This window comes from Zootoca vivipara, chromosome 7, assembly GCF_963506605.1.
Source record: "Zootoca vivipara chromosome 7, rZooViv1.1, whole genome shotgun sequence".
NCBI lineage: Eukaryota > Metazoa > Chordata > Lepidosauria > Squamata > Lacertidae > Zootoca > Zootoca vivipara.
In genome coordinates, this window is record NC_083282.1 from 83,677,709 (window position 1) to 83,695,419 (window position 17,711).

Here is a 17,711-nt window from a genome sequence, read left to right on the forward strand (position 1 = left end):
AATGTGGACTTGGAAAAGGAGGCTTCTGAAGGAAGCGGAAAGAAAGGTTTATTTTTAATACTGTGATGGACTTGCGTCCTTCCCTTTGTCACATTTATTGTTATCATTAACATTGGGGAAATACGGATGGGGAATGAACGTTTTTGGCTCCATATAGATTAATATCAAATGCTGGCCTTTTGTTTGTTTTATTTTCCCCCAGCAGATACACACTTGATTTAAAACACTTCCCAAAGATCTCAAGCTAACACAAAATGAATATTCTGTTTTCAGACACACAGTTTGTGTGACATTGTAGTATCTAATGGTACTGGAGTATTGCTTTTGAATGGCCTATAATTTTTTTAGATGAGAACCTAGTTTGCTATGATCAATATTTTTAGGCGGTGAAGGTGATTGGAATAGTGAACATGGGACTCAGTGAGCTGTTGAGTGAAGAGAGCCTTTAAGTCATTGATTTTGAGAAAGGAAGAGGTCTAAAATACAAGTTGAATAATTATAGCAACATCTTCTGCATTGAAGTGATTATCCAGGTCCCTTCTGGCACATAAATTTGAGGGAAAATACCTGATTTAATGTTTGCCCGATGCATGTGTGTGATCTTAAGAATGCATAGTTGGAAGTAAATCTGTTTAAATCAGTTGTGCTCAATCCCATGTAACTTGTATTTAAAACTGTTGTGGAAATCAGTTTTGCAGCTTAAATATCCAGAACAGAAGCTTATAGACATTTATATGCATTTGTTTAAGCTTCGGGTAGTTAGAAAATAGTCTGGCTCTTCATAATTAAAACATGGGTTCCTTATGTGTTTTAAATTTGATTTGCCCAGATGTGGTGGCTTAAAAACTGTAGTTACATGCAGTCCTTAAGTCATACAGAAAATGACAAGAAATCTGTGGTATAGTAGTGTAAGCACTATAAAATCCAGAAATGAAAGCACAAGTGCACAGTACTAGTAATAATGTATTATGTGGTGAACATGTTAAGAATAATGCAATGGAAAAAACACATTTCATCTTAAAAGCTTGTTCATAGGACTTTTAAAAGTCCTTAGTGTGCTTTCTCAAACCATGCATGCATTTGACTGACATATCAGTGATAACTGTTGTGTTTTTTTTAATGAAAAACACAATATGAGAGAAAATACAATAGTTATAGATAGGGTAGGAATTGGTATTTGCTTAAGTCTTGCGGGGTTGATAGTTTGAGCTCTCCCCTGCATTTTCATGGTGGAAGGTTGGGGAAAACACCCTCACTTTTGATGAGCTCTCTTTCTGCTTGGTATGATAGATTTTTGTTTATTTTTGACCTATTACAGCTCTGTGACTGGCGAGTGCTTTATGCAGTTATTTATCTGTCCTGGTGAAATCTTTCTGAACCTGTTTTCCACCAATATTTATAAAGAATGGGGCGGGAGTGAAGATTTCATGTCTGGCATTAAAATGTTCAGAGGTTAAGTGGTTTTAATAATGTGTTGGGTTGAAGGAAGGAGTTAGGTTGCTGTGGAATTTGAAAACATGAAAGAGAAGGGAGACAGGATAGACTTCCCCAGAAAAATATACTTTGATATATAGCTGCTAAAATTAAGTTTTGTGTACGAGACTCAAAATGGAGGCTTGTGCTGTCATTGAGTACCGGGGAAAGCCTGGCATTGAAGAAACACAAATGATGCCTTCATGATCCCTGCCTTGCTTAGGTCTCATAATTTTCTCTTTTTTTCTGGGGCTTGTGAGAGCTGTATATGGAAATAAACTACCCAAAGATGCTAGAGCATCTGTGTGTCTGCATCACCATGGCAGGACTCGATTTCCTGCAAAGGGGGAAGAGAAAACGTCAGCTTTTATATAGAAATATTGAAAGCTAGTGACTGGAGTGCTTGAATATCTCAGTCAGATTTCATGGTTCAAGCCCTTCACTGTGCAGACTGAGTGGGTGCAGCATGCCGACTGGATGGGGAGAAAGGGGGCTTTCTTGTGTGTGGAGTGGGAGAAAAGAGAAGGGTGAGTTATAGGGTGCAGAATGAAGGACGTCTTCTCATGGGAGTGAACAAGATGGTATTTTCAAAATGCAGACTTGATGTGCAGCTTGGTGGGCATGTAGAGCATGTGGAGGTGATGGGAAGCTCTTTCAGGATGCAGATGAGAGGTGGGGAGCAGGAGGGGCTCTTAGGCATCGCTGTAGCAGAATGGTGGTAGGGGTTCTCCTTTTTCAAATGGCACCATGTTCTCTGTTTCAGTGTGTTGAACTGGCTGATGGTGTGATTAAAGACATCAGGGTTTTACAGACACAATTGGCTTTGCTCCCCCCCTCCCGCCCTGCTTTGAAGTAGTCAGTGTTTGAGGCAACTCCCGTTTCCCTTCAGAATACTAAACTTGCCTCTGCCTTAGTTTCCCCATTCTGCTTGTTTGATGTAGACAACTGGGGGAAAAATGGATAGTGAAATATTTCATGCTTCAGCTCCGACACATGACTTCAGCTGGACATTTATTTTTAGCTGCAGCTACAGTTTCCAGTGGCAATTACTGCTTTTTTTCCTTTCAGTTTTCAGTCTTGTGGTGAGTAACCTAGGTTCATGGATTTTGCCTCTTGAAACGACTCATGTGCCCCAGAATTTATTCTACTTCCTTCTGAAATTGATTTACTTTTTTGTTTTTAGGTGCTGGTGAATCTGGTAAAAGCACAATTGTCAAACAAATGCGGATCTTGCATGTCAATGGATTTAATGCAGAGTAAGTGCATCTATATTCCTACCACATTATTTGATGTGCATGATTGATTATAAGTATATTTGTGAGTTCTGGAGTAATTGAATGTGACTCCTTGGGGATTTATTGTCTTTTTAGGGGGAAAGGGTAGTGTTTAGTTTGAGAATATGGTGATTGAACTTTTCAAATATGTGAGGGAGCCTGCTCTTAACTGATTGCATCAAGGTTTCATTTGTCAGGCTTTATGAAGGCGAAGTTTTGGTGCAGTTTCTCTCACAATATGGCTGACATCGAACTTCTTCTGTACTATGCTCAGTGTTTTCTTTCAAAGTAAACTGAATGCACTTTACGAAGAAGTATTAAGGTTTGCTTCAGGAAATTGATTACATACTGGTTTTATGTTTTAAGGCCACTAACAGACTTTTATGATTGCTGTTTTGGTTTCCAGATTTGGGATAAAATAACAAGCTTTTGGTTCTCTCTGTGTTTCATTGTCACTTTGGACGGGCCAAGCATTGACTATATTGTTCCCTGTCAAGCAAAACCTATTCAACTTAAGAATTATTTAGTTAATATCCTGGTTTGGCATTCCATTGTTTGTAGAGAAAGATGTATGACCCAGTCTTAAGTACATATTTCTTAATTGGAATTTCAAGGCTTACTATCTTTTTTCAGAATTCTACTATCATTATTCCACAATAATACCCCATGTCGCTTTTGGGGTAGTATCTGGGCACAAAAGGTACTGCATAGCAAAATAGTCTTGAAACTGGAGTGGTGCAGACAATTGAAAAACAGTTTTGGACTGCCATGGTAGTTCCTTGCTTTCTCTACCCCCTCCCCCAGTTACTCAGCTTCTGAACAAGGTGGTTCTTTTTAGCTAATCATCATTGAGATATTTGCCTGTGAATTTGTCTAATTGCCTTTTAAAGCAAGATAAGCTAATTGGCAACCTCTCATCTACCGGTATCTTGTGGCAGCAATTCCATAAATCTATTGTGTGTTTGTGAAGAAGTACTTCTATCTACCGTGAATCAATGCCCAGTTTGTTTTGGTCACTCCAAGTTAGGGAAGAGGGAGAGAAAAAATAAATGTCAATATAATTGTTTATCATATTCTCCGTACTGCCCCCAGTATTTTTCTTTTCTAAAGTTGAAAACCCCAAATGCTCTCACTTTTTTGTTGCCAGGAAGGTCGGTGCTCTTGATTGCCTTGCACTGCATCTTTTCTGACTGCTATTTCCTTCTAGAAGAATGGGTGATCAGAATGGAACATAATATTCCAAATCACTGTAGATTTATAGGCTAATAAAAGCTTTAGAATAGTGACAGTCTTATTTTCATTCTCTTTTCTAATCAACCCCATCCTGGAATTCATATTTTTCACTAGTGCTACAAGTTTTCAGTGCTGTAGCTTCACATTCCCCCAGTTAGTGGCTAGTAGAAAAACAGTAGTAACTATAGTGTAATTTATAACAGATTCATTGTGAAAAATATTGGACCTGGATCCACCTGTTAGTTCAGAAGAAAAATGTACTACTTACACACCAATGTGGAAAGACTTCTTCAGTCACGAGATTTTGATATGTAGCTCTTCTGTTTTTGGTTCATACTTAGTTGCCTTCAATAATCTGATTTGTTTTACGTGTTTTAGAATAAGGATGTTTTGAACATTCATTTCTATTTCAGAAATAATTTTGTTTGGGAATTCAGCAAAGGCAGCCTGAAGTTCTAGCATATGTTTTGGCATCCATCTGTCTCAAGAGACAGTGGAGTGCCCCTCTGGGGGTGAAGTCACCAAAGTGGAGCGTAAGTCTAGGCAGTGTGCTGGAGGTTCTGGGCTGCCTAGGCGACAAGACCCTCCTCTCGGCCTTGCTGATGTGGTCCAAAGGAAAGCAGAACAATAATTTTGGCAACAGAAGATGCTGGAAGGAGGTGTACAAGGCACTACCAACTGCCTTAGGGACTCCATTTCAGATTTGTTTAAGCTTTTCTCCTTAGCCTTTTCTTCACCCAAAGATGTCCCATAAGGCAGCGGAGGATTAGGATCAGAGTTTTCCTTCTGGATGAGCTACCATCCCAGGTTGACAAGCCCCATCTGCCCCTCACTCTACAGCATATGTATGTCAATGATAAACATTGGTTAGGACAATGTGAATGAGTAGGAGTGAGTCATAGTGAGCTTTGGTTTTCCCTCACTTCTTCTCCCATTCATCCAGGAGAACTAGTTCACATAATTTTGCATCAGCTTTTGATTATTTTATTTTTAAGAGTTTGTTGTATACTGCTATATCATAACAAACAAAATGTAAAACCATTTGCCAGTGCTGGCCATGTTATCTAGACCTGGAACTGTGGTTGAGCTTAACCATAGTTAGTTTATACAAGCCATCTTCAGTAACTCTGATTTCAATTTGAAGTTGGCTCTCTTGACATTAGCCATAGTTAATGTTAACCACAGTTTGCCAGCTCAGACCCCACAACAAACTTTGTTTAAGCAAAAAGGAGAACGTGAGGCACACTGTGGCTTGTTCCTCTTCATTCATGTTGCTCTAAACAAACCTTAACTGGAGATGGCGGGAATTGAATTTCTGTTGTATGCCGTCTTTTGAAGGCTTGTTGTAAAAGGGTAGATAGAAAACGAAATAAAAGAAAATAAATAATAAATTAATAATATTGCTTAACTGAAACTCACATAGAAGTATGTCAGTATGGCCGAGTAAGAGGTGCTCTCGCATGTTTAGAAAAGTTACGCAGTCCTCAATACTTACCTATTATCGCTTGGATAATTGGATTTTGATGTAGTATAGATTTAGTGTACATATGTTAGTTCAATGTATTATTTGTAGTGTTTCAGTTACAGCTGGTTCTTGGACCTTAACAAGTTGCTCCAAAATTTAGCTAATTACAGCTAATTGCAAGTTAGCCCACCAAAAATGTACTACCGTTTCTGTACTTAGCCATATGTGATGCGGTGCCTGGATGTATGTGTACATGATAGAGTGAGAGGTAGTAGGAATCTATATGTCATATTACTTGACTTTTGGACCCTCAAAATGTGGGGGAAGGAAACCCTTCAGAATTGGTTTCCTCATACTAGAAATCAGAGTTAGCGTGTTTTAGTGAACAGTTTGGGCTTTTGGTGCAACTTGAGAGGAATCGGATAATAAAGCTGGGGAGCGAAATATGAGAATGTGCTTGTTCACATCTGGTACGTGGAATAACATTGTTAAGAGGATGCCATGTTTGATGATGGATCATGAAGACGATGCAAGTTATTGTAGTCTCTTAGTTTAGGATCCAGATTCCTTCCCCCTTTCATTGGAGAATCTATGACTCTTGATGAGTTTACTCAATGTACACTCCTATACAGTTAGGCGGCTTCACGGAAATGGGATTTAAGCAATCTTGTGTTCTGAATGGCATCCTTAGTTCCCAGAAAAAGCCTTAGAGAGAAATCTGAATAGAACTATAACAACAATAATGAAATAAACTGCCAGGGTGTCTGTTCCTATGCCAGGGTGTTTGAAAGCCTAAATTAGTGTCTTCTTTTTAACTAGAATGTAGTTGGTGCTTAAGTATCCAAGCTTCAAAAATTATTATTCCAGTGTGCTTTATCCTAGGTTCATATAAGTGGTAAGGCTGGGTAATACCTGGTTTTCAAAATTGTGATATATCGCCAACTAAACATCATGATACCGTATATAGATATATCACGATATCTGAAATATGGAAGGAACTATGCAAAGGCAAACAGGACAATGTCCCGGCAACTGCTGCTACTTAAGGGTCTAAAACTGATAAATGATGATAATATCAATCACCTCATGGTCACTTTCATCAGCAGGCAAGCCAAAATGTATCCAAACAAGAGTGTCGGTTTTGCGCTTCGCTACCAAATGGTGGTATTCAGGACAATCCAAAGTATGGCAATGAGTACTGTACTGTATTATGTTTAGCTGGTAATAACATTGCAATGTTTAGCTGGTGATATATCACGATGTTGAAAACCGGATATCGCCTAGCCCTCACACACATTGTGATTAACAATATTTTGCAAGATCAAATATTATGAAACGGTTATCACGATGTGAACTTCAAACCGGTTTTGGACAATATATTGATATATCACCCAGCCCTAATAAGTAGTCCTTAAAGATTCTTCACATTCAGTTGATCTCATGACGATTCCAAAGGGTAGCATCCCCCCTGCATTATACATAAAAGGCTGGGGAAATTAGTGCCTTTTCTATATCTGTATTTACTACCCTAATGTGTTTCTGGTTTTTGTTTTTGTTGTTTGTTTGTTAGTCCATAACAAGACCCTTGTCTTGGATTTTGCTATTTATAGAAATGTTATTTGCAGTTCAGCCTCCAAAGTAATCTGCATAGAAGGGGTATATCTAGAGATGTTATGACCTTAGTTAGGGTTAGTGAACCAAAGTTTGGGCTATTGATACAAGGAAGGGCATGGTTTGCCTTTTAGAGACTCTGTCTAGATTCTGTCATGTTTTCAAGTTGTCCATGACAATAGCTTTGATTGGGCAGTGGAGGAAGAACTGGTGCATTCTTAAATGCCGTTTGTTGGTTGCTGTTTGACATGGGTAGTCTGGAGAAAGTCAGGCAATTTTTCCTTGCTTCAGTGTGATTCATTTGCAGTACTCAAAACCTACCCATTTCAGTCAGTGTTGCTCTTAAAGTAATTGAAAAAATGCATAAATTTCAGGATTAGATTTGAATATTTTTGCAGCTGTTTTTCAAAAGAGACCTAGGCATTTCACACCCAATTACAACTTGTGCTGGCATGATGTATGCAGAGGCACTTGCTAAGTTTAGCATCTTGCCTGATCAGTGGGCTGACCATTACATTTTTCCAAAACTTGTAAGTACCTGTAAAATTAGACTGTATCCTAGCCTCTCAAAAAGCATTCACCTCACAGTTCTCACATGGCCCTACCAGTCTCTGCAATCTGCATACCTGTAGAGCCTGCCTCCCTCTCTTTTCTTGCCCCCACCCCTGTGATACTTTTACAGCCAATGAAATTCCCAGGATGTCTTTTTCAAGCTATGCTTGGGAAAAACAAGAAGCAATGAATGGTTGGTGAGTGGTTTTGAGAAGTTGCCCTTTGACAACAAGAAATTTCATCTATGATTGTGAAATTCAGTTGGGTTTAAGAAACCGACAGGCAAGATGCCGTTGTCCAGTGAAAATTTGCAGAAATAACTTAGAAGTAAATAACTCCATGCAAGTATATCTTCATTTACCATCCTTGGATATCTAACATCACATTATATAACATATATACGTATCACTTGTTATATAACTGCCCTTGACAGTGGGGAAGGAAAAGTTTGTGGATATTTAAGTTACGTAGACAATAGGGACAGGAAGTTGTAACCATGGGAAAAGAGGGAAGGTGCATATCAGTTGCTAAAGTGAAGGTGTGTGAGTTAAGTGGTTCCCCCCCCCTCATTTGGCAAGATTAGGATGCAAGTACAGTCATACCTTGGGTTACAGCTGCTTCAGGTTGTGTCCGGGTTGCGCTCCGCGCTGAACCCAGAAGTACCAGAACGGGTTACTTCTGGGTTTCGGCGTATGTGCAGAAGCACTAAATCACGCTTTGCACATGCGCAGAAGCGCTGAATCGTGACCCGAGCGTCCACGGTATATTATGGAGAGGGAAATGTGTCTGTAATCCATGCATTTGAGGTAACATTTGAAGAGTGACTAGGTAAATGAACGTATGCTGCTATTGCCAACCATTCACAAAAGATAAACAAGAGACATATGTTCAGGGTGACTCAGGCCCATGCCAACACTGAGTGGTAGTTTTGAGTGCCACAGTTCAAGAAGGAGGAGCTCAAATTGGTAGATTGATTATGGATCCTCCCTTTTCGGCATGGTTATTGCCTGATGTTGGAAAGAAGTAGAACAGCATTATGCACTGAATCAGGTATGTCCTATCTGGAATAGATCCATTGAAATCAGTGGGACTTATCCATGCCCATTGATTTCACTTAGTCTCCTCCAAGAATAATTATGGTAGTTGAATTCAACTCCATATGTTTACAGGGATTCCACCCCCACCCTTTAAAATCACACATTTCTCCCCATTTGTTAAGAGTTCCAACAGCAAACCATTTTCAGTCCCTCTTCTGTTGAATTGCTTGATCTTAAGCCTGAGTGAGTGACCACTTGTCATTTGCCAAATTCATTCTGTTGTATCTTTGATATGTGTGACCCATTTCCTAGAGAATGCAAGATATTCCATTGAAGTTAGGGAAAGAAGCAAGGTGCTTAAATTTAAAGTAAGATAGTTTTATGCTAAGGAATTGGAAAATATTTCTCTGAGAAGAGCAGTAGAATAGTGGGAATTTGAGAACTGCTGGGACTGAGATTCCATAAGGGAAGGATGAGCAAGAATGCTATCAGTTGTTTGTTGTGAACACCATTGTTATTAAAAGATTCAATGACAGTTTGTAGAACAGATTAGTTCTACACTTGGGCAGTCTGTTCACTTTGGGCAGTGTTATTTTGTCAGGCTTAAAGAGGTTAAAGTGCATCTTGAAATAGAAAAATCAGAGTGGTTTAAAAAGCATGTATGTCTCCAGCCTGTTCCTTTATTTGTAAATTATCCTAGTGATTCATTCTCAGTCACTAGAATTCCCCAACTCTGGTTGCATTTGCTAAGAGTGCATGCTTCATTCATTAATAGGAGAATGAAGCTGGTAAAACATAACTATCCATTTTCATCCAACAGATATTGAATTGTTGCTCATTAAATTATGATGAAAGTAAATCCAGAGGCCAAGCTAGTATTTGCTTTTGTTGTTGTGCTACAGCTTCTGATGAACTCCAATAATTCTCAGGTATATCGCTTTTCCTTTTAAGAGACAAAAAACTCCTAGGTTTGATCTGGAATACTGAGTTCAGATGGAGTGTCAGTCTTAGTGAAGCTAGAATGCCAAAAAGGCTATTCTTGCTGGCTTCAGATACATGCTGTCAGGATAGTTAAAAGCTTTGAGCTCAGATATGTATCACGACCTGCAGAGATTAACTGCTTTTGCCAAACTTCTGTACAGTATGTAAAAATGGCAAATTTAGGACTTGGGATGAATACAACATCTTCCATTTGTCCAGACTGTAACCTTTTATCCCATTGCAATGGTCAATCATTTCACTTAAAATCTATAACTTGCTTTTCCGTTAAGAGAGCTGGTTGTAGGGCTTAGTTGGTGTGGTTTTATAGCTAGGTTTTTCACTGAAGTGAAATGTGGCCCAATTTTATTTGACCCATGGTAGTCAATTTTTCTGAAGGGACGATAAAGCAAAAAGTTCACCTACTGCTTCCTGCTTTACAGATTGTAAGATTAGCCTTGACCATGGACAAGTAAGCCAGGGCTGTTTCTCTGGTGGCCCTGAGGAAATAGATACTCTGCCAGAGGAAGTCCAGCTGCCCCCATCACGGCTCGCCTTTCAAGCTGTAAGACCTGTCTGTTATAGTCACCTTTTTCAGGGGCTTCATGTTAATTTTTTTAAAAAAGTTTCAAATTACACTGTTGTGATCTCCAAGTATACAAAGCTGTCAGTTCCTGTTTTACATTGTTCAATTATGGTAGCCCCTGAATAGTTACGCCATGAAAAAAGTGTACAGTATCTACTTTTACAAATTTGTTTTTCTAAACATAGTCTAAATGAGATATGGTACAAAACCTGAAACATTTATGTACTTTTTAAAAATATGGTCTAAATATTTTAAAGCTCAAATAATTAAATTTTATTAAAATAAATTTTGAATAGTTTTTACATTTGTTTGCTTAAAAAAAGATTAACAACAAATTTCCACTCAGATAGGAAGTTGTTACTGATTACTTTTCTTTCATGCAGTATACAGACATGAATTGTGCCATACTGCATATGGCAAATATGAAGGGAATTTGTTCATGTGTAATGGAAGAACTCAAAGTGATTAGGGTAGAAATAGGAAATGAAGTGCAGTATGGAAGAGATCCAGTGCAAACATAATAGCTATATTCTAAACCATCGTTTAGAGAATATGACTCTCCTCTTCAGCTTGCACATTTCTTTTCCCCATGACAGGAGATTGAAAGCTTCCACTTCTGTTTTAGATTAACCGTATTTACCACATTGACCAAACCTTAAACCGTAGTTGATCTTGACTATCTTTATTGAAAACAAGTCAGCTTCACAAACTGGTGCTGTGTCTTGTCCCTGTTTCTCTGCTGTCCCCCTCACTGCCTCTACTTCTCCCTTCATCTCACTTTCCTCCCTGCCCCCCATCTTTACATCCCTTGGCCCTTATTGGAATAGGTGGTGTATGGGAGCCTTGTGGGGGCCAGCTTGGGATATAGTATTGGTGAGCTGTGGTTTTTGCCACCATATATGTCTGGTGCATCTGATTACCTCTCCTCTGGCATGGTCACAAGGAGCAGACTGGAAGCTTTCACTTCTTTTTTTTGTGTGTGTCTTAATATACTTTATTGTTAAGTCTGAACCTAGACAAACTGTGGTTGGTCTGAAATATGGTTCAGGGAAACAAGGCAACTTCATAAATCAGTTTGAAGTTAACTGTTTTTCTAAGCTGTAGTTAATACTAACCACAGTTTTGGGTTTGGACATAATGATTAATCCATGGCTAATTGAAAATGGAAATGAAAGTTTCTGATTTTGAGACTATCACCAAAGAATAAGAGGGTCTGGACCAGACCATTGTCAGTATTCAGCTACAGTGAATGGGGTAACTGTTAACATAGAAGGTAACATCTAAACTGGACAATTACGATGTTATGTAGTGGTATCCAGTATAAAGGAAATAATGAATTTTTAAAAAAGCAAAATTTCCTAGTTAAGGCGTTGTCTGTGATGATGGAGGAAGTACCAGAGATCATGTTGGTCTCACTTCATGGGGAAGAGCTATTAAGCAAGTATGCTAAGAATTCATGCTTTTTGAGGAATAACTGAAAGGTTAAACTTTTAGGTGTGATTAAGTATCATCTATTCATTCTTATGGTTACATATCTCTCATCCGCTATGTGTGTGCAAGTACAGTTACTTTCAGCATGGTTTAAAGTACCGGTATGAGTAATTATATATTACATTATAGTCATACTTCAGTTCAAAACTCAGTTTCTGTTATGCCTTTAAAGTAATCCCTTACTCTTCATGCCCAACTGAAATGAAGTTTAAATACAAATAAAAGCTGGGTCTGTTTCTTTGCATTTGCCCCTCTGCTCTGGTTTATTGTTCTCCCCTGCCCATGAGAGGGTCTTGTCCAGGGGTCAGCAAGCTAAGTAAGGTCCACGGGCTGGATCAGGCCCATGTGGGTAATAAATCTGGCCCCCGCCGCAAAGCCGAGACTCCCAGCGATGGCAACAGGAGGAAGAGGTCAAGCGGCGGCAACTCGGCCACTCAATCGCCGCTCCTGGTTTACCTCATTGCGGTGCGGGAACATTTCTGCCAATTAAACGCTGCGTCTGGTTTACCTTAGTGGTGTTTGATTGGCAGAGACGTCCCTGCGCCGCGCTGAGGTAAACTGGGTGTGGCATCTGATTGGCAGAGCCACTGCTACTGGGTCTCTTCCTCCCATCACAAGGAGGCAAAGCAGTGCCAGCTCCGGCTCCTCCCGCCTCGCCACCTCCGGAAGACCGCTTTTCCTTCCCCGCCAGCTTCCACCTGCACTGCCAGGAGACGCCGCATCTCGGTGCCTTGCCATTGGATGCACAGACACCAAGAGCCCTAAAGACATGCTTACTCGCAAGTCAGCCACAATTGTTTTTAAGGCCGCATGTTCAGCGCCTGAAGAACTGCTTAAGCCCACTGAGATAAAAAGCGCTACAGATCGCGCCCCTGGGAAGGTAAGCACAGTGACTGCCCCCTCTGCCTCTTCTTCCAGCTCCCCCCCCCCCCGTGACGGTTTTCTGGCCCGCCACAAGGTCTGAGAGACAGTGGACCGGCCCACAGCTTAAAAAAATTGCCAACCCCTGGGCTTGTCCCTTGTTTATATTACTTCTGTAATATGCTATATACACAGATGCCTTCATAAATAAATATTATCTGTAGCATCTATTTTAAGAAATATTGCATGAAATGGGCTATAAATACCTCTATTTACTACCACATGTTGCAGCTCAAATTTATGGCACTTGTCATAGAGGACAGAAATTGTTTAACTTTGTGTTTTGTGGGCTTCGTTGCTTAAGTTGTCATAGGTTTACGGTTTGGCAGAGTTTATTTCCATTTAATGTATAGTAATTTTGGCTGCATCTGCTTATGGCTCGTAATGACTTAAAATACGCCTTTTTTAGGTAACTCTTCAAGTGGTGTAGTCTGACCAATAATGCCAATAGAGAGACTTTAAAGACAAACAAACAGTGAGGCATCAACTCTCATGGACTAAAGTTCACTTCGTTGATGCACGGAAGTGTTATCCTCAGTTGACACATGCAGGGAGAGGGAGAACTTGCAAGCAGTGGAACCAGAAAGCCATGAAATGCAAGGGTTAGCAGTAGGTCTGTGGAGATGGTCCATAGTTGCTTAATACAGTGGTTCACATGGGAAAGGTTCCGGGCTCAGGCACTGGCATCTTCAGCTAGGGCTGAGAAATGCTGTGGTATGAAACCACGGAGGCCTGCTGCCAGTCACTGTAGACATAGTATTGACTTGCTATAAGGCAGCCTTGTAGCTTTCTGTGACATTTCTGTGTGGAGCCCCAGTTATGCAAAGTAAGACAATTGGCGGCAGCATTCACTAGTGATAAGGCTATCTTACTAGTTACGGTAGATTGACCAGATATTCTAGTTGTGGGAATTTGTGGTGAGATCAAAATCAGAATAATGATAAATTAACTACCTTTCACTTGCTATATTCTCCAGTGGGTGATTAAATAGGTCAATTCTGCTTGCTCCTATCTGTAGTCAAGACTCCATAAGATAATTATCTCTGCCTGCTGCATCTTTCAAGACTCCCAAGACGCATAATAATGGTACAGTCTAAGTGAGGAATTTTGACTTGTGAGACTTGTCAGTAGTGTCCCTAGACATGTCTTTGAGTCTAGCAATGTAACAAAAATTAGCACAAGGGCTTTGTTTTTAAAAATGGCATTAAGTTCACCAGCACATAAAAGTACTTAAAAAACAACGGTTTAATATGTTCCAGTCCTAGAGAGCTCTGCAATGCTACTTCATAAGGCTGGTATGGCAGGTAAAATAATTTTGAATCGGAGTATATTTCTGTGATGGCTAAGTTTTTATTTGCTGCATTATTGCTTTGGAATACTTGGAAAACTGAATAAAAAAATTCTTTCCAGTAGCACCTTAGAGACGAACTAAGTTTGTCATTGGTATGAGCTTTCGTCTGCATGCACACTTCTTCAGATACACTGAAACAGAAGTCACCAGTCCCTTATATATAGTGAGATGGTGGGGAGGGGTATTACTCAGAAGGGTGATGGGAATGGGTGATAGGTGATGGCTGATAGGTGTGGTAAACCTGTGGACGACTGTTAGTGACTGCAATTGGTCTTACAGGAAAAAGCAAGGGATGAGATGGCTAGAAATAGCTTTATCATGTATAATGAGATAAGAATCCAATGTCTCTATTCAGACCAGGTCTCTCCCTGGTTTTAAGTTTGGTAATAAGTTGCAATTCAGCAACTTACCTGTAACTGGAAAACTTAGTCCTTTTCATGAATTCTAATGGTCACATAATATTGATTATATTAAATTTCAGCTTGCTAAAGAACTTGATGATAAATTAAATCATTACAGGCAGCAACCATTTTGCATGCATTCAAAGCATGTGTGACCAGGCGCACGTGCTTCTGTGAACCCGGAATGGCAGGAAAGGGGGGGGGGTGAGAGTGTAACGAGGCAGGCTTATATATGCTCTGTCATTGTGTGCAATGACCCAGAATGCACCCCCCCAAACAAATCAGGGGGGTTGCCTGTATACACTCCCCCTACCCCCTAAAAAAGTTTGTTCTGATATAAAATGGGACCACTGTACATTTTAAGCTGCTGCCTATTTTCAGTGGAAAGATAGCTGTAAACATATGATTGATTTGTGCACATGGAGTTGCTGCTGCTGCTGCTATTTAAATGAATCTGGGCCCCTACCTAATCTTCTGAAATTACTGTATCGGGCCAGTTAATTTGGGAAAACCATTTGTTACAGTGTGATTTAATTCCAAGAAATAAAGTTCCAAGAACAAGGGCTTGAGTAGAGAAATGTGTACTCAAGTGCTATACAAAATTGATGCAGATTTTCACCAACTCACAAGTTCCAGAGACACTTGTGGAGGGAATACAGACTTGTTTGTCATAAAAGCAACTCATGCCTGGAGGTTTTTAAATTTTATTTATTTTTAATACCATTTACTAAAGAAAACCCTTGAATATTCAGGATGTCAGGCAACTAGGCCAATATTCAAGTAAAGACATTAGATCCAAGAATAATCCTGATTTGTTAAAGTAAGTGAATAAAAACATTACACCTTTCAGTAGTATGTTAGAGCTAATATGGTGTTTCTACCTTTGCTTCAGTTGGGCAGCTCTGGGGTTTTCGTATACATTAACATACGTGTGTGTGTGTGCGCGTACGTACATGCGAGCAGTAGCCAACATAAGGTGCTCTCAAAATGTTTTGTACTACAGCTCCCATGAGCCCCAGAAAGCATGACCATTGGCCAGAAATGATGGGAGTTGTAGTCCTAAACATCTGGAAAACATCACATTGGCTACCCCGATATATATGATTGGCTTCTTCTGAAGGTTCTAGGTAAGGTGAATGATTGATTCATCTCTGCTGCTGACAGAAAAAAGCAAAAATAAAAAAGCTTACGAGTGTTCAGTGATACCCATAAAAGGGCAAACTGCCACTGTCAAAGCATAGGAAAATAAGTGGTTTGTGTCTGTTTAGCTGTTGATTCCTTAGAAACCTAAAGCAAGAAAAATGGACAATATTGAGGAAGAAAGGGAGTAATGTTGTCTTAAGTTATCAGTTTCCTTTTTCCTAACTGTAAGCTTTTCCTTTATGTCTCTTTTTAAGGAATTTCTCTGCAGTGCACATCAGATTCAGTTTCGAATAATCCTGGTAATATACAAGCATATGGAGAGGAGCTGACTTCCTGGCTTGTCAAAAGTTAGAAAATGGAAAGATTACCCAATTCTCAATTATATTGGGTGTTATAATGTCAGATAGCAGATATGCTATAGCTTTTTGCTGTTTTGGTCTGAAATGCTCCAGTCAGAGGTCACTGCTGGAACAAATATAATTAACTGCCAATAATATCAGTAAAACGAGTGCTGCAGTTTATTTTCCATGGGTAGCTTGTTACTTCATACTTTACACAGCATTTGTACATTTTGATCCTGCTTCTTGTCTTCTTCTGAAGAATATTTTTCTCATTGTCTTCTGTGCTTCATAATTTAATTCTCATTTGTTCTCTGGGCTCTTGTAGTTAAAAATTCTCTCTATTGAAAACAAAAATAAGTGCACCCAAATTCTTGCTCTTCTCCCATGTCCCATTAATTTTCTTCCTACCACTTCAGAGTATCCCCCTTTAATTAGTGTAATTCAATTATCTCTCCTCAATTTGCATCAGTTCAAGTTTTCATACTTATTATTCCGCAAGTATTTAGCCAGTGATCTGTGCCTTGCCGGTCCCACAATCTTTTTTCTGCTGTTATTCTCCTTAAATTGACACTGGTACTCATCACCCTTTTTTCTGCTCATCATTTTGACCAAATCTGTTAGTGATGATCCCCCCCCCCCAGTATTAATTTTAAATTTCAAAAACGAATGCACCTTTAGGAGTCATCATTCCCTTTACACATTCTCCTTTTCCACAATCTTGCCATTCTTTGAATAACTTATTGTAAGACCTTGTGTTATTCCCAATTTTCTCTCTCACAATATCCCATAACTGCCTCATATGCATGTTTCCTGCCTGAAGTGGATCCAAGCTGCCCTGGTCACCTGATGGATGACATGTGCTAGGAGATAAACAGGGGAATGTGACCTTGCTGATTCTTCAGGACCTCTCAACAGCTTTCAGTACCATTGACCATGTTAATCATGAAGCCCACCAGTGTATTGAGAGCAGGTCATAGAAGCTTGTGTTGGGTGATTACTCTGTGACAGGTTCCATCTTAAACAAATTCCTTCCAGTAGCACCTTAGAGACCTCATTGGAATGAGCTTTCGTGTGCATGCACACTTCTTCAGGTGCATGCACACGAAAGCTCATACCTGACACAAATATTCTCGCCAGGGGGTTCTTATGACTTGGAACAAGGTGTCTAACCTGTTTTCAGTGCTGTATAATTTCACTTGAAGAAATAAGTATCCATTTTGGTGCTGCAAATCTATTATTGTTATTAAATGTGGAGGGGACAGTGTTGGCCAGGAATATTTCTAAGCCAATTCTATTTGATCCACTAACTGCATGCTTTTTTAAGGGAGACTGTACCTTACCACAGACTTTCATGCCCTGGTTACTTCCAGTTTACACTAATGTCATAATTTCTGTTTGAAGCTTCCATTGAAATCTGGATAGTTTGGAAATTTCAGTTGATACGAAATGCAAATGTGGAATTGGTAGCAGAGGTTAAGAATGGACTACAGGGGCGGGGAACATTTACAATACAGCAGACTGGGTCCTTGGGTCCCTATCCCCAATGGGTCATTTTGACAGGTGGGTGGGGCTGCCCCCTTGCCAATCATTTACATCACCATGATGTTGGGTGAACCCTTTACCCTTTGCAGCACAGCTGGAGTTCAAGCAGTGTTGCAAAGGGAAGATCCCAGCCGATCCAAGCTAGGCTTGAAGTCCATGCTTATCAGTATTGACTTGAAAGCCCCACTTTTGGCAGATGTTGGTTCCATTCAAAAGCTTCCATTAAGAGCTCCGAAGTGGAATCAGTGCCATTGAGGCTTGCGTTTGCTGCCAAATTTGAAGGTGCCAAATACATGCCCTGCTTGCCAAGGA

At 39.8% G+C, this 17,711-nt stretch overlaps 1 protein-coding gene across 4 annotated transcripts in view; it reads left to right on the forward strand.

The window, feature by feature from the left end:
* GNAS (GNAS complex locus) overlaps nt 1-17,711 on the forward strand; it is a 185,438-nt gene that overhangs the window by 82,409 nt on the left and 85,318 nt on the right. For all 4 annotated transcript variants that reach the window (XM_035123345.2, XM_035123346.2, XM_035123348.2 and 1 more), the window contains exon 2: nt 2,657-2,729. In XM_035123345.2, the coding sequence (XP_034979236.1) occupies nt 2,657-2,729 (73 nt within the window). The remainder of the gene's footprint in view (nt 1-2,656; nt 2,730-17,711) is intronic.